The sequence below is a fragment of the Camelus dromedarius genome, chromosome 20 (assembly GCF_036321535.1).
Source record: "Camelus dromedarius isolate mCamDro1 chromosome 20, mCamDro1.pat, whole genome shotgun sequence".
In the NCBI taxonomy this organism is placed as follows: Eukaryota; Metazoa; Chordata; class Mammalia; order Artiodactyla; family Camelidae; genus Camelus; species Camelus dromedarius.
In genome coordinates, this window is record NC_087455.1 from 27,531,216 (window position 1) to 27,555,247 (window position 24,032).

Sequence of the window (24,032 nt, forward strand, 5' to 3'; positions counted from 1 at the left end):
ATCTGCTGTTCTACATGTCTCTGCACAATGCATCTGGAATCTGGCATTTCCCATGGCTGTAAGCACCTTAGATTATGACATTTCAGTACCAAATCTGTGACATCACAATAAAAATTTATAATGGTGCCTCTCTATACACTATAGGAAGTAAAAATCATAATCAGAATGTCCTGTGTACATAGACTTGTGCTACTTTGGGGGCCTGTATCTGTTTTAATTCCAGAATTCGGAAACTCCAGATAAACTAAAGAACACAAAACACCAGCCAACAAGAACTTACGTACACATTCTACAAAATGAATTATCTAAGTGTGGTAGCTTTGATTGTGCAGAGGGTTCTACCACATACACACGTGCTTTCTAACAACTTAGCCCACCAGACCACCCTCACTGAGTCTCACACAGGATAAACACACAAACTACCACAGATAACCGTGCATCTAATGTTAGTTATCTAAAAACAAAGTTTTCAGCATCTAATAAAGTCTCTTAATTGATAAGTGCAGATTATGAACAATAAGAGAAGAATCTCTTCTGTTCTTACCTGGCAGTGTCTTGGAACCTGGTTTTACAACAAGGCCACGGGCCCGAATGATTTCCACCTCCAACTGTCCCTTTTTGTCCATCATTCCTACCTGAATGTCGCCTAACGGCGTGTGAGGAAGAAACAAACAGACCTTAACATATTAACGCAGTGAGAAAAACGCTTGTGCCAAAGACTTTGGTTTTAACATTTCATTATTTCCATATTTTCCTAAATTTAAATATATTTAAAAATTCATCAATGATAGCTTACTTTAAAAAGCATATAAATTAAAATGGAAAAAAATTAGTCTAAGTTTTTTATTGTTAAAATCGAAGATACTCATTCCTAATACTGTTAAAAATCCTATGAAATTCGAGAATGTGATTTCCAATAATCTAAAAGAAAAACAATGAACCCACGTGATGGAAATCCTTACCCATTGCAGGTGTGGCCAGAGTCTGGCGCCCCACTAGCTGGGCTGGGCCAAGGCCATCCAGAAAGTCGCTGAATTGGCTATCAGAGGCCAAGCGGACACCAGGGAAAATCAGACTAAAAGCAAAATAATACACAGGATTAAACCCTCAACTCCTGTTTTCATCTAGGCCTCTTCCTGTGGCAGCAGCAGTGGGTACCACTATTTTGCCACTTGTATTAGCTGGATCCCAGTCGCACTGCACCTCCTCAGCTCTCCCCGCCTTGTCCTCCAGCAGCCCACGTACGTCACCAGAAGCCCTTGTGCTGCATTGCAGGCTCCTGTGTACGTCCTTCTCTCTTCTGAAGGGCGTGAGCTGTGATTTCTATCAACAGCGTCAGTGCACGCTGAGCACTTATTCCACAACAGGCATCACCCCCTGAACCCTCTTAGCTGCACTTTGAGAGAGTCTATTTAACCCATTTTATTGCTGAAGGAAGTCTTCAGATCATTCCCATCAACACACATAAACTTATTTCTTCCACCTTAAAAAAACTCCCTTTCCTAACCCCACTTCCCTCTCCAGCTACCACCCCCATTTCTCTCCTGAAATCCCTTAAAAGAGCTGTCTCTGTGCTATCTTCAGTTTCTTTCCCCTCATCCTCCCTTGAAATTCTGATCAGTTTTTCCCTTGGTTTTTCCCCACCCTACCAAAATTCCTCTGATCAAGGTTACCCAATAGCCACGGTGGTAAACCCGACTGTTAATATTCAGTACTCATCTGACTGAACATATTAGCCCCACGTGACACAACTGAGACAGTCTCTTCCTTGACACACGTTCTCTACTCTGCTTCCTGCACCCTCTAGCTGCCTGGTTTTCCTCCTTGGCTCTTCTTCCTCAGTCTCCTTTGCTAATTCTGCCACTAAACATAGGAGCGTGATCCTGTGACCTCTTCTCTGTATGTCCCGAGTCCCTTGGCATCTCAGATAGTCTCAAGGTTTCCATCACCACCTATCCTGACACTACCTAGACTGACATGTCCAGCTTGGGCCTCTCCCTTGGGCCACAGATGATATTCTAACTGCTTCGACTACTTACTTACCTGTTGGAATGTCTAAGAGGTAACTGAAACTTAATGTGTTCCGAACTGACTCCCAATCCTCAAACAAAAAACCAATCTCTGTTCCTCTCTGAGGATTCCCATCTTAAATGGCAGCTACATTCTTTCAATTGCTCAGCCTTGGAGCTGTCTTTCTTCTGGCTTGAACTGTGCCCCCGCCCCTTCATATGTTAAACCTGGAATCCCCAGGACAACTGTTCTTGGAGATAGAACCTTTAAAGAGGTTTAACGATTAAATGAGGTCATTAGAGTTAGGCCCTAAGCTAACAGGACTGGTGTCCTTATGAGAAGAAACCGCAGGGGTGTACCTGCAGAGAGGAGAGACCATGTGAGGACAGGTGACCATCTGCAAGCCAAGGAGAGAGGCCTCAGGAGAACCAGACTTGCTGACACCCTGATCTGGGACTTCTAGTCTCCAGAACTACGAGAAGATACATTTCTGTTGTTTAAGCCACCCTGTCGGGTATTTTGTTATGGCTGCCTTAGCAAACGAATACACTCTCTCTCATATTCATATCAAATGCATCATTGAACCTTACTGGCTTTACTGTCAAAATACATCCTGAATCTGACCTCATTAATGCTACCACTCAGGTCCAAGCCACCATTTTCTCTTTCTGTCCCACGGCAGCAGCCCTGAATGATACCCTGTTGCCGCCTTTTCTCTCCACTCCCACAGCAGAGTGACCCACTCAAACTGAAGCCAGACCTCTGCTCACAATCCCCACTGGTTTCTCATCCCTCTGAGTAAAAGCAAAGTCCTCGCAATGACGTGTGAAGTCAATACAAGCCGCCCTTCCCACTGCTTCAGCCGGGCAAGCTCCGGCCTCCGCACTGCTTCAGCCTGAAAGGCTCTTCCTTCAGATATCCACGCGCTCACTGACTTCCCTGTTCCCCTACATCAAACCCCACCCTCACCCTCTGTCATGTCTCCCCCTTCCTTTTTCTCCTTAGCACTTACACCACCTAACCTACCACATGCCACTTATTTTTCTTGCAGATACACTTTAACAACTTCCCTTGTTTATCGTCTGTCCTGTTAGACTGTGAGTTTGGTGAGGGTAGGGTTGTTTTTTTTTTTTTTTTCCTTTGTTCACGGACAGATATCCAGCACTAGAACCACGCCCGTGATATTCTAAACACTTGTTAAACTCAATCAGTTGATTAAAATGAATCTTTAAAAAATGACATGACTTGCCCAAGTTTCTATAGCACCAAAAAACCAATTAGAATTTGAGTCCATATGATTCTGAAGCCCGTGGTCTAACCACCAACTGATTTTTGCTCCCTCATATGACTTATATCCGCACCGCAGAACAAAGTGCCTGGAACACGAGAAGGTATGAGAATATCTGTTGAATGAATTTATAAATATTCATCCCATTGCTCCAATAAGATGATAAATATTGGCGTGCAGGGGTCACAGTTTAAAGATTTTTATATCCCTAACAGTGCCTGACATAGCGCTCTGCAGTGACAAGTGCTCAGTGCACATTTTAAAACTTGACTCTCCATCTAAGACTTCCTTGGTTAATGTCAAATCTACTTCCCCCAACCTTAATTCCCAAATACACATTTAATACTTCCATAAGTATCCCATATAACCTTATTTATAAACACATGGAAACCACACACTTCTCTTGTATTTATATAATTGTGCTAGATAAACGTTCCCTGGGGCATATCGTCAGTGCTCTGCCAGCAGCTCCTATGGCCTCACATCTGTGAACTGACTACATGTATGTGGCCTCAACATCCGATGCTTCCATGGGGATGACAGACGGGGGTCAGTAAACCCCACTCTCTTTTATTAGTGTCCTCTCCACGTCCACCTACGGGCTCTGCAGCTGCTAATTACTGCTAACTTGTTGGCGACAGGGCTGCGCCGTCTTTACAGATGCTTTAAAAATCTCTCAGATGCAGTGACTTCAAGGGGAACTACATGATAACCACCGACAGGGAAGGCTCACCAACTTTCTTTGCAGTGTTTCTTTCTGGCTGTTAACATTTATCTGAGCTGCTTGTTACTGAACAGAACTACGTATGTGTCAGTATTCTCTATTTTTTGGGAATAGCTCTTAGAGCAAAAGATTTCTTTAATCCACCTAGTTCACGTGGTGTGGGCACCAGTGCTTATTATTTGTGCCTTTATGTATTATTTCAAGGTAGGGCAAACTTCTATTTGCACATACTGTGACAGCCACATTTCAGCATCTTGCCACTAAAGTGAAACACTTTATCCCCAAACCTATCTTCCTTGATATAAAAAGCCAGAGAGGTCACATTTCTCAGCAGCAGGCGAGCAAGTTTTCTCTACAGCAAGTTAGTGAGAGTTCAAACGGCGCGCGAGAGCACGTGAGTTAGCTTTTGTGGCAGCACGGAGAGTGCGGCAGTGCAGCGGGGCCCTGGCAAGGTGTGGCAGAGACCACATCGCGGCCAGCTTACTCACTTTCCTTCCGAGCTGTAGCTGTTCATGCTGCCATCTGTCGATTCTCGGCTTGCCTGCCGGGTCATCCAGTTCCTCATCTCCACAGCCAAGCCTGTCTCTGTACTTCTCTGGACGGTGCTCCGTAGCTTCTTACCTCCGGCTTCTGCCCAGACAGAAAACAAAAGCATGACAGTCCTGTCATCACCATCTGATAACAAAAAAATGTCAGCCAGTGCTCTGAGGTCCTCAGATGAAAAGAACTGCATAAATACAAAGCGCTCTTATTAGGGAGACAGAGAGAAACAGGTATTTCAAACAATGTCTTGTTGAGTGGGATGGGAATTTTCTAAAAAATCTTTTAAGAAACACAAAATACCATTGTTTTATTTCCATTTAAAACAGTGTTCAAAATGGTAACAAAAGGGACAAAAAGGTTCAAACTGTATAAAATAAAATAAGCTGTGTTTTCATTGTAATAGTTAAATGGAAGGTTAATTTATGCCCTTTTCTTTTCCCTGTCTTTCTTCATCATAGTAAAAAGCTGTCACATTATTTCCAAAGAACAGGTGGTGAGTAATTCTCAATTCTAGCTTTAACTTCCACACGAAAACCTGTTTTTGTCTGGTGATCAGTATTAGAAAGCAAAGAAAGCTACACTAAGGAGCTAGCCTTGCTTGGTAACAGTTTCACATCTGTTGGTGACTTTCACAGAGATGCTCCTAGGGAATGGAAAACCCAGCACTGCCATGTGAAAAAAAGAGCTTTTAAATTTTGGTCATGGCTAGTCATGGACTTAAGGATCTTCAACAGTCTGGCTGTGAGGTTTACTTACAGAAGCCAATTAGAAGACCAAACAGGAAACTGAGTCAAGGGCCACACGTGTGGCAGGGGTACAAAGTGCTGTTCGCAGAGGACGGGGACGAGGGGGCTTCCCAGAGGGAGTGGGATTTGAGCTGGGCTTGAAAAATGGGTAGATTGAGATCCAAGAAACTGAGCCCAAATTATCAAAGGCCTTACAAGTTGGCATGTGGAGTTGAGAGATGACAAAGCTGGAGCAACAGGGGGATGGTCGAAATCATTTGCACTAATTTCCTTCCTATTGGCCATAAATATTTATCCACATTGACCATGCATATCATTAGTATTTCGGGACATGGTAAGCTCTTTTAGTGTCTGGTGTTAATCATTTCATCTTAGATCAATAAATATTTGGTGATATTGCCAGTGACCTGTTGAAATCCTTTTCACCAAGCCCCTTATTATAATATTGACTCACCATTTTGAAACACTGCTTTAAATTTCATCTGTTCTCCACTTCCAACTTTAATGTACACCAAAATGCTTTAAAAACTATATATAAAATATAAATTATGATCTACAACTTAGTTCCACAAACTAAGACTGATATTTTAGATAACTGATAGGAAGACATGTTGTACTGATATGAAGTATAAGACAAGATAAAACATCTCCCATTGATGAGAAAGCTCTTCTTTACCGAGAAATGTTAGATAATATGTATAGAAAATAAAATTTAAAAACTACCAATTTGCAACCTCCAGTGGAATAAATAATTCCAGTAAGGCACATCAATGGATGCAAACACCATTAAATAAAAGGATATTCATATGAGCCAAAAAATCACTCCACAAATTAGTTCTACTTATTACAGGAAAACGTGTACTTTAATACTGGGAGTCCTGGCCATCACCGTCTTCATCAAGTGAGCAAACTTAGCACCATTAATAGTGGCAATCACAGTAGCACCTATCAAGTTGTTCTGGACAAAAATATACAACCTGTTTCTAATCAGGTCTTTGGAACCAAATTCTAAGTTTTCAAAAATAGAGAAGACAGAATAACAAGATAAATGATACACACAAAATCAGGTAAACCAGAACGTGGAGTTTTGTCCAAGAGAATTGACCTCGTCTCTTAAAGTTAGTACCATGAAAACAAACAAACAAGGTGGGGGAACTGTTGCAGATTTAAAAACATCACAGGGATGTAACCATTAAATGCTATGAGTGTCCTTTGGTTTCTTTTTAAGGAAAAAACAAAAATAAATCCTAAAAGCAAAACATTAAAAGCAATTTTAGGACAAGTAGGGAAAGTGTGCCTATGAATTGGATATTAGATGGGATAAGAAAATTGTTAATTTTTTCCTAGGTAGATAATGGCATGTATTTTAAAAGATTTCCTTATCATTAGGAGATACTTGCTGAAGTATTCAGATCTAAAATGCTATACTGTCTGCAACTTACTTTCAAATGGCCTAGCAAAAACTACACATACACATAAAACAAGGGATGAAATGTTAACAATAACAAAAAGGATGGGGATGAAGAGTAGACCTTGATAGCCATAAATTTAATATTTATGACTTTGACAGTGATCCCCAAATGGCCACAACATAAAGCAGTAAAATTTTGTCCAGGTGTGAACTGGAATCACGAAAGGTGCTGGGCTGGTGTGGGGGAGCCAGGCCGACGGCTGGGTCCTGGCCTGTCCACACAGCTTTACTATTCCCCTCCTGTGAAGAATGCCTGTGTGAAAAATCACCACCAAGTGAGACATACAACCTCAGTGACATCTGAAAATGCAGAATGAGCATATGTACAGGAAACGACTTTCAAACTAAATGAAATTCCTAAAGGTCTTGGGACCCAGACTTTACAATATCAAACATCTACTGTTTTTCATTTAATGTCTGACTCTGTCATAGCAAAAGTGACTTGAAAATCTGCTGTTACAGGATGATGAGAACTAGCCACCACTTGTTAAAGAATAACAATACAGTGAGCATGTAATCCTTTTGTTTACAGATTGTTTCCTTGTGTCCTCTTTAGAACTCGGACAATCCCCATTTCACAGATACAGTATCCAAGGGCCCCAGCAGTTACACAACTCCCTGAGGCCATGTAGACAGTGACAGCATCAGAGTTTATACACGGTTCCCTGACTCCAAATTCTCTGCTAGTCACTGACTTGTTGTCGGAATATAACCGAAGGGTAGCTTGTGCAGCCGTCCATGGAGATGATACCAAGTTAACTCTGTGAGTGCATGGGGAAGACCCTGCTAGAAGTGGCTGGTGGGGTGGAGAGAGCAGAGCACAGTGAAGAGGTCAGGCCTGGGGCTGACAGGGTAGGAAACTAACAAAATGGCTTCCCTGATGCTAAAGCTGTTTGCTGATTCATTCTCACTTAAAATTCCTGCAAACTGTTTTTCTCTTTCCTCTGACAACCCCTCCCCCCAATCTCTGCTTTACTTGTTCAACTACTTTTGTGCTCAACAGCCCCTAACCTTTCCATTACACTCTCCACTCCCTATACCTTCTTTACCCAGAATAGCTTATCCTTTGACCCAGAGGCTGTATTCTAGGAAGGTGGTCATGGGCTGATAGCCTCAGAAGAATGAACAGACCCTCTGGAGTTTCTCTATGATGGCAGGTGGATTCATCAAGATTAAGAAGAATACAGCACCCTGGAAAACACTCTAGTTGTTGTTGCCTTTCTGTTCCATCTGGTTTTTCTATAAAACCTCAGGATACCAACCCCATGATGGAGTCACAGTCTCTGAGGCATTAGCCTGTTGTGACTCCCTTTGCCTGGCAAAGCAATAAAACTGTTCTTTTCCAGTTCTCCCGTAGCTCTGCCTCCGAGTCTCACTTTGGCTATCAGGGTACAGAGGCTGGTTTTTCGGCAACAGTGTCAAACTGTTTCTCTTTGAATCCCTGCTCCATTATATACTAGGTGGGTGATGTGAAGCAAGTTACCTTCTCTGTGATCTAGTTTTATTCAAACTGTGAAATGGCAACACCATATAGAATTTTTGTGAGGGTTAAGGAAAGCAATATATTTAAAGTGCATAGGATAGGGCCTGCTGTATAGAAAATCTCCAATTAATGTTACTGTTAACTACTGTTTCTACCAGACAGGAAATCAGAAAGCATGTCTTCTAGGCCAGGCTCTCCCCCTGGCTAGCTGGCTCTGTGGCCTTCTCTGAATCATATCCCTTCCCTGAGTCTCTGGTTTCTCATTTATGAAGAAAACACAGGAGGGGGAGGGTGACAGATGATCTCTGATCTCTTTTAGCGCTGAAGTCTAAGAGTTTATGTCATTAATGTATGACAAAAGCCATGAGTAACAGCATACATTGAGGAGATAAGGCTACTCATTGGCTTTTGATGGTATCAAGGAATTCTAAGCATACGCTGAACATTCATAATAGCTTCTTAAAATATGCTTTTTAAATGTACTTTTATCTGATACATTTATAAACTTATTTTTAAAGTAAATGTATTTTTCAGTATCACAAATCCTTTGTATCACATTCACAATAAAAGTAATTTAGCCTAAGCATGACTCATTGTACTGATTCACATTTAATGTTTCAAAAGCTTTGTCATGTTATTCAACCTAAAAACTGAATCTATATACAGAGAATGTCTACATAAAGAAAGTGTAGTGGGCAGAATCCTAAGATGGCCCCCATGATTATGATATTTCACATGGCAAAAGGGATGCTGCACATGTAATTAAGGTTACTAGTCAGTTCACCCCAAGATAGGGAGATTATCTCAGTGGGCTTAACATATCCACATGAACCCTTTAAAAGCAGATTGCTTTTTCTGGTTGGTTCCAGAAGAGTCAGTCAAGGAGATCTAAAAAGTAAGAAGGATTCAGTGTACCTCTGTTGGCTTGAAGATGGGGGCACCATGTGGGAAGAACATGAGAGCAGCCTTCAGCAATGCTTAGCTGACAGGCAGCAAGAAGATGGGGACTTCAGGCCAAGAACTGCAAGGAACTGGATTCTGCCAACAACTTGAATGATCCTGGAGGCAGACTTTCCCCCAGAGCCTCCAGATAAGAGCTCAGCCCAGCCAACACCTTGGTTTCAGCCATGTGATACCCTAAGCAAAAACACAGCCAAGCCATGCCAGATGTGTGACCTACAGAACTGTGAACTAATTAGTGGGTGTTGTTTTAAGCTGCTAAATTTGTGATAACTGTTGAGCAGCAATAGGTAATTCTTTAGAAATTCTTTTTTAAATGGGAGGTCTATAAAAATAACCTCTTGTGACCACAGAAGTAGACCAACTGAAGTTATCTGTGAGAACTCAACAACCATGGTTAAGAAAAAGTAACTACAGAGCTAAGGCCCAGATCATGCTATTGCAGAGCCCTTAAACCACTCCCTCTGGTGTTAGGTATTTTAAGCCAGAGTGTCTCTGGAGAAGGTGCTGCAGCTAAAAATCAAGTTCTTAAATTACAAAATACCACAAGCAGAAAGCAACACGGGGGGTGTCCTTGTTATTCTGCTCTGCTTAGTCTGATGACTCATTTAGTTGGCACTCTCTGTATTCAAAGAAAGACATTTGATTAAATAAATGATCAAAGTGTCAATTTCCCCTAAAAATAGCTGAAAACCAGGAAACCTTTTGAGTGACTTGACAATAAAAAATCAAAAAGTCCTCTCTGCTTCTGACTTGGAAACTCTCCTAAGCCTCAAGATGAGGCTTACAATCAAATGCCTAATTTAATGTCAGGGTGACGTCCTTGCAAATCTTGTATCCACAGAACCCATTCCTGCTTGTTCTCACTGGGAAAGACTCATCCCCTACTGAAGACAGTCTTACTTTAGAGTCAGGATTTTCTTGACATTAATATGGGGAATAACTTATGAAAACAGGTTGAAGACAGGTTGGTTGATTCTGAAAAGTGACTTTAATTTTTTAGTTTTGACTACACTTTATGTGCTTTGAGTTAATAAGCCCTATTTGTGCATTTAATTCAAACTTGCATTACATTTAGAGAATTTTTAAAACACATTAAAATGAGAATCTCTAAAATTATTGATTCATAGAATTTCAGAGGCTATCTTAGATGGAATCCAGTGTGTCTTTGCATTTTATGTACTCCCTTATTGTAGCAATGAGCAAGCTGAGGTCCAGAGTGGCTAGTCCCTCTTCAGTAGATTTTCATCTTTAAAAACCAGTAATAATTTCAGATTGCACTTAAGCTGTCTTCTAACTCCTCTAATTTCTCAAAATTTCAAGTATAAGAATTGCCCCCAGTACTCTCCCCAGCCTCCATGGTGGCCACTATGGATATAACTTCCCATCAGCAGATATTATATCAAGACGTGAACGAAACTGATTTATTTACCTATTTGGTCCTGCGAGGTATCAATAAGGGGACATTCATGAGATTACTGTAGTTGTGTATAAAAGCTTGTGCACTTATATTAATGTTTGTCAGAGCTTCTCACCATAATAAATAGCAATTCAAATCTCTGCAAGTCTAAACAAAATAGGGACAAATACCTGACAATTTCTTTGAGGCTAATCTAGAATTTGCATTAACAACTGAAATAAATAGAAATTGATAAAAATTAACAGTTGATTTCCAAAATTTAGAGTTTAACACAAATCCATCCATTCCAACAGTTTTGCCAGAAATATTATGAAAATTAAGTAGTTAATAGCTACAATACAGTGAGCTAGATGTAGAGGTCACAGTTATGGTAGACATCAGGACTGTTTAAATATATTCACATTCTCCACTTACGAAGTTTGGTGTGGTCATGTGACTTTCTTGGCCAATGAAATGTGAACAAAACTGGCCTGTGTAACTTCAGGGTAGACGCTTCAAATCCAACAACGTATAAAAAGAATTACACACCACAATGAAGTGGGATTTACCCAGTTATGCAATGCTGGTTCAAAAGGATCAATTAACATATTCCATCACATCAACAAGCTAAAAAAGTAAAATCACATGATCATATCAGCAGGTGCAGAAAAAGCATTCAACAAAACCCAACACCTAGTCATCATAAAAACTCTCAGTAAACTAGGAATAGAGGAGAGTTTCCACAACTTGATAAAGATTATCTGCAAAAAAAAACTTACAGCTAACATCATACTTAATAATGAGAAACTTGAAGTGTTCCCACCAAGATCTGATATAAAGCAACAATCTTCCTTCTTACCAGTCCTTTCAACATCATACTGCAAGTTCTAGCTAATGCAATAAGAAAAGGTATACAGATGGAGAAAGAAAAAATAAAAGTGTCTTTGTTTACAGGTGGCCTGATTGTCTATGTAGAAAATCTGAAAGATCTGACATAAAAACTCCTGGAACTAATAAGTGATTATGGCAAGGTTGCCAAGGACAAGGTTAATGTACAAAAGTCAATTGTTTTCCTATATACCAGCAGTGAACAAGTGGGATTTGACATTAAAACCACAATATTATTGACATTAGCATCCCCAAAATGAAATACTTCGGTATAAATCTAACAAAATAGGTACAAGATCTTTATGAGGAAAACTACTGAACTTTGATGAATAAAATCAAAGAAGAACTAAATAATGGAGAGATACTCCATATTCATGAATAGGGAGACTCAATATTGTCCAGATGTCAGTTCTTGCCGACCAGATCTGCAGATTCAATGCAATCCCAATGAATATCCCCAGCAAGTTATTTTGTATGTATTGACAAACTGACTATAAAGTTTATATGGAGAGGCAAAAGACCTAAAGTTACCAACACAATATTGAAGGAAAAGGTTGGAAGACTGACTCTCCCCAACTTCAAGACTTACTATAACTTCAAGACTTACTATAAAGACTACAGTAATCAGGACAATGTGGTATTGGTGAAATAGATAAACAGATCAATGAAACAGAATATAGAGCCCAGAAATAGACCAGAATAAATACAATAACTGATATTTGACAAAGGAGCACAGGCAATACAGTGGAGCAGACATGGTCTCTTCAGCAAATGGTGCTGGAACAACTGGACATCCACATGTCAAAAAAAAAAAAAAGGAAAGAAAGAAAATCTAGACACAGACCTTAAAACCTTCACAAAAATTAACTCAAAATGAATCACAGACCTACATGTAGAAATGCAAAACTATAAAATTCCTAGAAGACAACATAGGAGAGAACCTAGATGACCTTGAATACCATATCCACATCACCAGGATAACTTTAGATACTACACCAACAGCATGATCCATGAAAGAAAGGATTAATAAGTTGGACTTCATTAAAAAGTTCTGCTCTTAAAAAAAAAAAGCCACAAAACAACAACAACAACAAAACTCTGCCAGAAGAATGAGAAGATAAGCCACAGGCGGGAAGAAAGTATCTGCAAAAGACATACCCAATAATGAACTATTATGCAAAATACACAAAGAACTTTTAAAACTCAACAATAAGGAGACAATCTGATTAGAAGATGGGCCAAACACCCCTACAGACACCTCACCAAAGAAGCTAGTAAATAGATAGCAAGTAATCATATGAAAAGATGCTCATCGTGTCATCAGGGAAATGCAGATTAAAACAACAATGGGGATACCAGTAAACACCTATCAGAATGACCAAAATTCGGAATGCTGACAACATCAAATGCTGATGAGGATGTGGAGGAACAAGAACTTTTCATTTAATGCAAACTGGTATAGCAACTTTGGAAAACAGTTTGGTGGTTTTACGTAAAACAAAGAGGCTACCCTAGAGAATCAGAACACCCTGCTTCTATTATTATTTGTTAATATTGTTAATAATTATTAATCCTGATTTTAATAGGAAATAAAATCAAGCTTATGACTCTTTTGCAGTAAAATCATACTTTTTTTTTTTAACATGAAAGTTGAGGTTTATATTTCTGGTATCTTAACACATTTAAATATAAGAAATTATTGCCCTCATTGTTATTCTTTTGGGAGATGTCATTTTTATGGTACTCTCTTGTTCCTATTATCTGATGTTGCTATTATGGCAAAGTTAAAATATTTAGAAAATTGCTCCCTGGTTTTTGGCTTTTTTTTTTTTTTAACTGACAGATCTATCCTTGGTCATGCATCAGTCCACTGATATTCATGCCTGTTTTTCTCTCAAGAATGGACATGAAATATCACCAACCTCTCCTTAACTCTCAAGTTAGCTATTTTCAGGCAGCATTTTGTGGTGAGAAGAGAATGCCATTTTAGAATCAGATGATATGAGTTCAAGTTTTTATTTGATCATTTGCAAACTCTGGGCAGTAACTTCCTGTCTGAAGCTCAGAGTTCTTTTGTGCAAACCTGAGATCATACTTAGCCTATGTCACAGAATATATGGAATGTAGTGGTATTTAATGACTAGTGACAAAAAAGGATTGAATACTGTAGTCTATGTGAAAAAGTAAAATTCTATGTTATACAAGCCCTTATTTGAAAAATGACTGGAATAATGTGAAATTATTCTAAACTTTCAGGAAGAAAACTATACATAAATAAGTGGGGCCTTGTCATAGAAATGGAGAGCCTGCTGGCTGAATTGGATTATGGGGTTGCCTTCCCATGCACACCCACTGTTTTCAGATGATATCAAGGTGGATGCCACTGAGTTGAGAACAAAGGAAGTGGGCAGGGCACAGAGGCTAGAAACTAAAAGAACAGAATCTTGAGGCTTAAAATCTTTGTCCAATGAGATGTTTGGTTGGAGTTACTCATACCTGAAACTGGAATCAAACAATCTCCTGAATTTTTGAAGGATCTATACAGAAAAGAAAAATTACTAGCTTACTTACAAAAGTCTGCTCAACCCCTAAGTAAGTAGTTTCCTAATCTGCACTAACAAGTGGGCTATAAAAGCTATGACACTTCCTCTTCAATGCAAACCTTTGTGGCTATGAAGAATAAAGGGCATTGCAACACTTTCCAGAAAACAGAACCAGGGGTGCCAGATGAGTAAACCAAGAAATGTATTCTACTCTCAATCTTTGCCATTCCCTCCGAGTGGGACTTGATAATTCCTGTGGATGACTGATTGATTTGTGTTTCCTATTTCTCCTCTTGAAATGAAATTTTTTATTTTGGTTAGCCTGTTGCTACTGTGCCATTTAAATTGGATGTATTGGAGGCAGACAACATGTCTTTAGGCTTACAAGGTCCCAATAATATGAAAAGCCACCTCTGACTATGAGGGAGAGGACTATACACCACTCAGAGATCCTAGATTTCAATCTGCATGGAGTAAATGGATGATATTATAAGGTTATCTTTCTGAGGGAGAGACTGACTCTGTTCTATATGCAAACTAAGAATGTCCACAGATATTCAAGTGGCCAAATCGGCAGGAAAAGTTAAAACTAAGAGAGCTGTATTTTTTACCTTAGGTTTCTTCCATAGATTTCTTTTCCCTTTGTCTGCTTATGCTTACTGAGTAAAGAAGACAATTACCAAATAGCAAACTAGTATCTTAAAACTTGAAAATAGGTAATTAGGCTGTGCTTAATGGTTTTTCCCCCACTGGTAATTATATTAAGTGGATATTTGTTAATGTTTTTGGCCCACTAGCATTTGAACCCTCTTCCAATGTATGAGAAATAACACATCCTTCAATTATATAAGCTAAAATTGTCAGGTGCCATTTTTCCAACCTGCCTGGCAACTAGGGCATGAGCATATGGCTGACATTCTGCTGATCAGACAGCATTGCCCCAACCTTTGAACCTGAAGCTACTGAATTTGGAGACAAAGAGCAAAAAGGCTTAGTTTTACTGAATCACTGGGCTCCTAAAGAGGCTTGAAAGGCAGAAGAGCCAAACTGTATGTAGGAACCAGATAGTTAAAAAGACACTGAATGTCAGGCTAAAGGCTTTATTTAGTAAGAGCTGGGAATCTACCTAAGCTTTTGGAGAAAGAGTAGTGTCAAGCTCAAGATGTTTAAGAAAACTGATACAGGGGAAATGAAGTTAGACTGGAATGGGGAGATCAAGAAGGTAGAGCGAGCAGGTTGGGAGAGTGGGATGATTTCAAAGGTGAACTAATACAGTCCTAAACTATTAAGGTGACAATGAGAATGTGAAGGAAGAAAGAGAACTGAAAACATTTGGGAAGCAAGCATTTTCTTGGCAGAAATTGCCAACTAGTGGCACACATTTGGGCCACATTTGGTCAGCAGGTATGTTTTGTTTGGTTCAATTAATGTTTAATTTTTTCATTTGGGTGCTAACATTTTAAAATTTAAAAGCTTTGATAAAATTCAGTACCGATTTATGATAAAAACTCTTTACCAAAGTGGGTAGAGGGAACATATCTTAATATAATAAAAGCTGTTTATGACAAACCTACAGCCAGCATGGTACTCAATGGTGAAAAAGTGAAAACCTTCCCACTAAAATCTGGAATAAGACAAGGATGCCCATTTTTGCCACTTCTATTCAACACAGTCTTAGAAATCCACAGCAATCAGGCAAGAAAAAGAAATAAAAGGATCCAAAATAGAAAAGAAGAGGTAAAATTGTCACTGTAAGTGGATGACATGATACTATATATAGGAAACCCTAAAAGCACCTCACAGAAACGATTACAGCTGATAAAAGAATTCAGCAAGGTAGCAGGATACATGATTAACATACAAAAAAGTCAGTTGTATTTCTTAACACTAACAATGAATTATCAGGAAAAGAAACTAAAGAAACAATCCCTTTTAAAATTGCATCCAAAACAATAAAATACTTAGGAATAAATCTGACCAAGGAGGTGAAAGACTTACACATGGAGAACTACAAAACAGTTATTAAGGAAATTAAAGATGATTTAAAGAAATGGAAAGATAGCCCATGCTCTTGGATTGGAAGAATCAATATTGTTAAAATGGCCATACTGTCCAAAGCAATCTACAAATTTAATGAGATCCCTATCAAATTATCCAGGACATTTTTTTTTTTTTTTACAAAATTGGAACAAACAATCCTAAAATTTAAACAAAAGACCCAGAATTGCCAAAGCAATATTGAAGAAAAAGAATGAAGCTGGAGGAATAAACCTCCCAGACTTCAGACAATACTACAGAGCTACAGTAATCACAACAGCATGGTATTAGCATAAAAACAGACGTATGGATCAATGGAGCAGAACAGAGAGCCCAGAAGTAAATCCACAGACCTATGGTCAATTAATCTTCCACAAAGGAAGCAAGAATATACAATGGAGAACAGACAGTCTCTTCAGCAAGTGGTGTGGGGAAAACTGGATAGCAGCATGTAAATCAATTAAGTTAGAACACTCCCTCACACCATACACAAAAATAAACTCAAAATGGCTTAAAGAATTAAATATAAGACAAGATACCATAAATCTCCTAGAAGAAAACATAGGCAGAACAATTTCTGACATAAATCTTAGCAATGTTCTTCCAGGGCAGTCTACCCAGGCAAATAGAAATAAGAAACTAACAAAGGCTTAATCTCCAGAATATATAAACAGCTCATACAACTTAGTAACAAAAAAAACCCAACTCAATCCAAAAAATGGGCAGAAGACTTAAGCAAGCAATTCTCCAATGAAGACATACAAATGGCCAATAGGCACATGAAAAAATGCTCAATATCACTAACTATCAAAGAAATGCAAATGAAAACTATAATGAGGTATCACCTCACACCAGTCAGAGTGGCCATTATTCAAAAGTCCATGAATGATAAATGCTGGAGAGGGTGAGGAGAAAAGGGACCCCTCCTACACTGCTGGTGGGAATGTAGTTTGGTACAGCCATTATGAAAAACAGTATGGAGATGCCTCAAAAAACCAAAAATAGACTTACCAAATGATCCAGCAATCCCACTTCTGGGTATATATCCAGAGGGAACTCTAATTTGAAAAGATAACATGTACCCCAATGTTCATAGCAGCACTATATACAATAGCCAAGATATGGAAGCAACCTAAATGTCCATTGACAGATGACTGGATAAAGAAATCGTGGTATATTTATACAATGGAATACTACTCAGCCACAAAAAGAATAAAATAATGCCATTTGCAGTAACATGGATGGACCCAGAGATCATCATAAGTGAAGTAAGCCAGAAAGAGAAAGACAAATACCATATAGTATCACTTATATGTGGAATCTAAAAAAAAAAAAGATGAACAAACTTATTTACAAAATAGAAACAGGCTCATAGACCTAGAAAACAAACTTATGGTTACTGGCAGGTGGAGGGCGGAAGGGGGTGGGAGGGGATAAATTGGGAGTTCTAGACTTGCAGATACTAGTATACATAAAATAGATAAACAACATGTTTATACTGTATAGCACAGGGAACTATGTTCAGTATCTTGCAGTAACCTATGATGAAAAAGAATATGAAAATGAATATATGTATGTTCCTATGTGACCAAAGTATTGTTCTGTACACCAGAAATTGACACAACATTGTAAACTGACTATACTTAAATTAATATATATATATATATATATAAATATATATAAAATAAAAATAAAAATAAAAACCTCTGGCTACATTAAAAACTGAAAAACAACAACAAAAAGCCCAACCAAACAAACAAAAAACCAAAAATGGGCAGAGGACCTAAACAAGCAATTCTCCAATGAAAACATACAAATGGTCACTAGGCACATGAAAAAATGCTCAATATCACTAATTATCAGAGAAACTCAAATTAAAACCACAATGAGATATCATCACCTCACACCAGTCAGAATGGCTATCATTCAAAAGTCCATGAACAACTGCTGGAGAGGGTGTGGAGAAAAAGGACCCCCCCACCACCACTGCTAGTGGGAATGTAGTCTGGTGCAGCCATTATGGAAAACAACATGGAAATTCCTTAAAAAACTAAAAAATAGATCTACCGTATGATCCAGCAATCCCAGTTCTGGGTATATATCCAGAGGGAACTCTAATTTGAAAAGATACATGCACCCCAAGGTGCATAGCAGCACTATACACCTTAGCCAAGACATGGAAGCAACCTAAATAATGTCCATCAACAGATGACTGGATAAAGTTGTGGTATATTTATGCAACGGAATACTACTCAGCCATAAAAAAGAATAAAACAATGCCACTTGCAGCAACACGCATGGACCTATAGATCGTCATTCTAAGTGAAATAAGCAAGAGAGAGAAAGAAAAATACCATATGATATTACTCATACATGGAATCTTAAAAAAAAAGGAAAAAGGAAAAAAGGACACTATGAACTATCTATGAAACAGAAACAGACTTGCAGACATACCAAACAATCTTATGGTTTTACTGGAGAAAGGGAGTGGGAAGGGGTAAATTTGGGAGTTTGAGATTTACAAATGTTAGCCACTGTATGTAAAAGTAGATTTTTTAAAAAGTTTCTTCTGTATAGCACAGGGAACTATGTTCCATATCTTGTAATAACCTTCAATGAGAAAATATGAAAATGAATATATGTATGTATATGCATGACTGGGACATTGTGCTGTAGACCAGAAATTGACACATTGTAACTGACTGTACTTCAATTTAAAAAAAAAATGTAGATTTTAAAAAAAAGAAAAAGAAAAAAATTTAAAGGCTTTAAGTAAACATTCACATTTATAGCTTCTCTTAGGGAAAAGAGAAGACTAAATTTGCCAACCCTGGGCTGATATTCAATTTGGCATCAATTAGCTAGGACTGAGTATTCACCATTCCTTTCTGGATTTTGAGCTTTATAATCTGTGGCCAAGATGTTAAACTTCTCTAAAACTCAGCTTTCACATGTATAAAATGATGAAAATAATAACTTCCTTGAAGAATTATCATGAAATCAAAGAAATACGATACCAAGAAGGTGCTCAATAAACGGTAACCATTGTTACTGAACTTGATTTTCAAAACACAGCATATTATAAGAAAATGCAGTGTAACAATGGAGAAACAATACACAGAGTAGTTGGGATTATAAACTCCAGAGCCAGATTATGGATTAAGATCTTAGTTCCATCACTTACCAGCTGTGGACTCTGGGCAAATTGCTTTCAAAGGTGTGTGGGAGGCCCTGATACTGGCAGTGAAAAATAGAGAGCTGTCTTGACACCTGAATCCATGCTTAACCCTCACTTTCTCACGACACCCCTCTCTAACTCCTCAATTAGGTTTTCTTATCTTTTATTGCACTATGTACTTCACCTTCCTAAGACTTGTCACAGTTTTAATGACAGTTATTCCTATTAATATCTATTTCCCTGAGACTGTGAGTTCTAAGAAAGTAGGGAGGATATCCACCTAACAGCTGCTAACACATCTCATACCCTCAATAAATATTTTTGAATGAATGAGTGAAAAGAAGATGGTCTCTCTAGTAAACTTCTTGGCACTTCTTGTGTAGAATGGTAAAGCCTTGATGTGCTGTACAAGAATGAAATGAGAATATGGAACTGGAAGGCAGAGTACATTAAAGATTATTTAGCTATTGCACTATTTCAGAAAAGACAAAAAAAAAAAAAACTGAAAGAGACTCGCTTTAAAATCAGACTGGTTTACTGAACCGGTCAGTTAGTTCAGTTAAATTATACTGGTTGGTAGACCACTGCTCTCTTAGAAAAGTTGTTCTCAACCAGTGTGAAAATAATTTGTTATGATGGATTTACTTTTCTTTATAAATTAGAATGGGTTTTGCAGTTATGACTATAGCATATTCCTGAGTAAGCTTATAACAGTATGTTATCCACATGAACTTTATGTGTCTTGTGTGGGTATCGAAGAGAAAAACACTGCAGAGCAGCACTGCTCCAGGCCAGTGGATTTCTAACTTTTATACCTCTGCAGGGTATGTTGAAACTCTCAAATATCTCAGGACTTCCATGGGTGGAAGGAGTATAGTGAAATCAAAAAAGAAATTTAGGATTCTTCTCTTGGCTGTAAAATGACTATAACCCAGTGGAAGGACCTCTAGTTTATGGGGAAAGCCTCCGCTCTAGTTGCTTGTAGAGACCTATGTCTTTCTTTTTAAAAATGCTAGCTACTTTACGGAACATTTTGTCTTGGTACCTCAAGAAACTGTATTATGGGACAGAAGCCTGTTCCAATTTCCCATGTGTAGATGTAGGAATTCCTTTGGGATTAGTCTGTATGAGTCAAAGTTAAATCAGTGTACTTCAAATTGTGAAAAACTTTCATATTTATGTAAGTTTTTCTTGTCTCAAGACTTTTAGGATGCTATTTTGCAAATCCAATAAGTCTAGCTACAAGCTAAGAAAGAATGATGATAGTTTACCTGAAGCAAAGTCAAGACTGAAGACTTGGTGTAAAAATTAAAAATTGAGACTCTCTTACACTGTTGGTGGGAATGTAGTTTGGTGCAGCCATTATGGAAAACAGTATGGAGATTCCTCAAAAAACTAAAAGTAGACTTGCCCTATGATCCAGCAACCCCACTCCTCGACATATATCTGGAGGGAACTCTAATTCAAAAGGACATTTGCACCCCAATGTTCAAGCAGCACTATACAGAATAGCGAAGACATGGAAGCAACCTCAATGTCCATTGACAGATTACTGGATAAAGAAATTGTGGTATATTTATACAATGGATTACTACTCAGCCATAAAAAATAAAATAATGCCATTTGCAGAAGCATGGATGGACCTGGAGATCGTCATTTTAAGTGAAGTAAGCCAGAAAGAGAAAGACAAATACCATATAATATCACTTATATGTGGAATCTAAAAAAAAAAAAAACAAAAAACAAAAAAGACACTAATGAACTCATCTACAAAACAGAAACAGATTTGCAGACATAGTAAACAATCTTATGGTTACTAGGGGGAAAGGGGATGGGAAGGGATAAATTTGGGAGTTCAAGATTTGTAAATATTAATCACTATATATTAAAATAAAGAAAAATAAAATTTCTTCTGTATAGCACAGGGAACTATATTCAATACCTTATAATAACCTTTAATGAAAAAGAATATGAAAACAAATATATGTGTTTATTTATATGACTGGGATATTATGCTATACACCAGAAATTGACACACTGTAACCAACTATACTTCAATAAAAAAAAGTAAAAAAAAAAATTAAAAATTGAGAGATGAATATATAATATTGTGTTTTATTTAAATATACATTTTCAGGCACACCTGAGTTTGAGTTCTAGTTTAACCACTTACTAGGTATGTGATTGTGGCCAAGTATATGCAAATAATAATCAGGTGAAGCTTGGACTGAGTGTACTGGTTGTGTTGTTGACTGCCTGGGTTCATATACTAACTCTACTTACTAATATCTGGGTGACCTTGGGCATATTTCCGAACCTCTCTCTGCCTCAATTTCCTCATGTGTTATCTGGGAATAATAAAAGCACTGTGGGCCTGTCAGGTTCTTAGAATCGTGCTTGGCTAATAACAAATACTGAAAATCTTAGCTACAATTATGATCATTAATTTACCCAATTTGATATTCTAACTTCCTGACTTGCTTACATTTCCTGAAATGTTAAACATTTAATTATAGAAAACAAGTAAAACATAAATGTACAAACAAGAACAGCAAAGGATTAGTATAAACATTAAAAGCCATATTTCTATGGGGAAGTACCCTACCAGTAACTCTGTGTTGATCTAGTACAAACTGATATTGCAATAGTAAGTTAGGCAAAACCTGGATAGCCTCTAACTAGCAAATGATTTTGAAGACCACTTTCCAGACATATTAATCGTCCAGCTTCCACCTCTCTGCCTTCCGCTCGGAAAAATAGGAGGAAAAAAAAAGATTTCTGCCTGATATCAGAGCAGGTAGTTCGTTTCTCCTACATCAGGGCTCACTATAGATTTCCTAGCAGGAGGTAATTGACTGTCACAGAATAAAAGCAAAATAAATCCTATTACATACATGATATATATAACCACAGAGGTAGCATAATGATAACTAACCTACTCTGGATATACGTGCAAAGAGGAACACAGTTTGCAACTAGTTTATCACTTCAAATGTTGGGGTGCTATTATTTAAAAGTCAATTCTTACTTTGATTTACAAATTATGTTTTTAGTATTAGTTGTTGAATCTTAAAGGAAAATTCTTCATGAAGAAAATGTATATTGCGTTATTTAAAACCTTATGAAGGACTTGAAATCACCTGTGAAAAGTTTAAAAGGGAGTTCCTTTCCGCGTTTTTCTTATTAGCTTAATTATAAGGGCATCACTCAAACACCAGAGATGGACAATCAACGGTCAGATTCACAGGACTGTGCTCTGCAGACCACGTTCCAAGTGTCCACAGCACAAACCAGCCTTTAGTACTGTCAGCCCTTCCCCTCATTCGGATCTTAAGTTTTCACAGGCTAGGACTCCTGTTTCAAAGTTTTGCTGTTGCTTTTCCCTTTCATCCTCGGTTATTTCTGTCCTCAAAGCCAAATACGAGACGAGAGTAAACGAACACAGAGCATCCAACAGGGCTGCCTTGCTTCCCGCCAGTCTGCATCCTCATCCCGCTCCCGAGGACTGGGTAATTCAACTTCTCTAGGAAAGCGGTTTCCCGAGCCAGCGCCTGTGGAGCTTCTTAAACAACCAATCAACTGAACTTCTCGGTTCAGCTGGCGCTCCGGGGGTCTCGGCCCCAGCTCAGTCCCCGAGAGCGGAGTGTACCTGGAGTTCGGTCTCCCCTGCCAGCCCTCCAACCACCGACTTTCCGAAATGCGAGATGTACACAGAACACTAACTACAGTCTCACCTCCATCTTCCTCCTCCAGGGAGTTCATGCAGGGGAAGTAGCCGGCCAGCGCCTCGAAGGAGGCGGAGAGGCTGCTCCGGCTCTGGGAGCGCTGCATGGAGCGCCCCGCGGCGCCGGCGCCCCCCAAGCCCTGGCGGCCCATCTTGGACGAAGACCCGCTCTTCCCGCGGTACAAGATACGAGGCGTCTTGGCGGCTGGGGCGCGGCGACCGCAGCGCTTTGGGGGCCGGGAAGGTGCCGCGGGACTCTGGGGGTACTGGCCCCCGCCTCCCTGACCCGGTCCGGACCAGACGTGGCTTTCCTGGCGGCCGGGACTTCCACTTTTTCGGGGAGGGGATCCAGGCGGTGGCGAGCAGGGACGCGGCTGCTGGCGGTGAAAATCCGGGGTCTCGCCAGGAGGGAGCCGAGGTTCCGAGAGGCTGTGGCTGCGAGTCGGTCTTGCCGCCCTCCCTTCGCGGGGAGATGCCGCTGATGCCGAGGCCCCCGCCAATCAGCTGCCGGAGGGGGAGGCGGCGGCGGCTGCAGCACCTCGGTGGGCTGGCCGCTCCTGAGCGCGCACCTCAGGTTCTGGGCACCTCTGACCCGGAGTAGCTCCTGCAGTTTCTCCTTCCTCCCCTCGCATGGGTAACACCAGAGAATGATCATTAATTAGATGCAATACGTTAGGCATCGCAGGTGGATTCTATATCAGGCAAACTGTTGGTAGTCACTTTCTCTTTCTTTAGTTTCCCTTAAAATTTGTTAACGCCCTTCAAGCATCAAAAGAAAATATTGAAATTTTCTCCAAGTCATAAAATAAAGGTTCCCCAATTTTTAAACAGGTTCCACGAGAGCCTAGAATTAAAGCTTTCTCTTTTACCTTCTTTCTTTGTTAGATAAAAAGTCAACATAGGGTAAAAAGGTTAAAAAAAAAAAATCAAGAGCCTGAGAAAGCACCAACACTAAAAAAAAGTACTCTGATGTTTATCCATTTGGCTTTAATTTTAGGACTTTTTAATGCATTCTTTCACCAAATTAAATAATCTGTT

General features: G+C 39.1%; 1 protein-coding gene across 33 annotated transcripts in view; it reads right to left on the reverse strand.

The window, feature by feature from the left end:
- Positions 1 to 24,032, reverse strand: part of RIMS2 (regulating synaptic membrane exocytosis 2) — a 511,671-nt gene that overhangs the window by 4,125 nt on the left and 483,514 nt on the right. For 32 of the 33 annotated variants that reach the window (XM_064476913.1, XM_031439443.2, XM_031439470.2 and 29 more), the window contains 3 exons: positions 4,511 to 4,652; positions 963 to 1,075; positions 545 to 646 (listed from right to left, as the gene is read on the reverse strand). In XM_064476913.1, the coding sequence (XP_064332983.1) occupies positions 545 to 646; positions 963 to 1,075; positions 4,511 to 4,652 (357 nt within the window). Of the gene's footprint in view, positions 1 to 544; positions 647 to 962; positions 1,076 to 4,510; positions 4,653 to 23,004; positions 23,152 to 24,032 lie in introns of those variants that run through there. The other variant, XM_031439464.2, reaches the window with a different exon arrangement.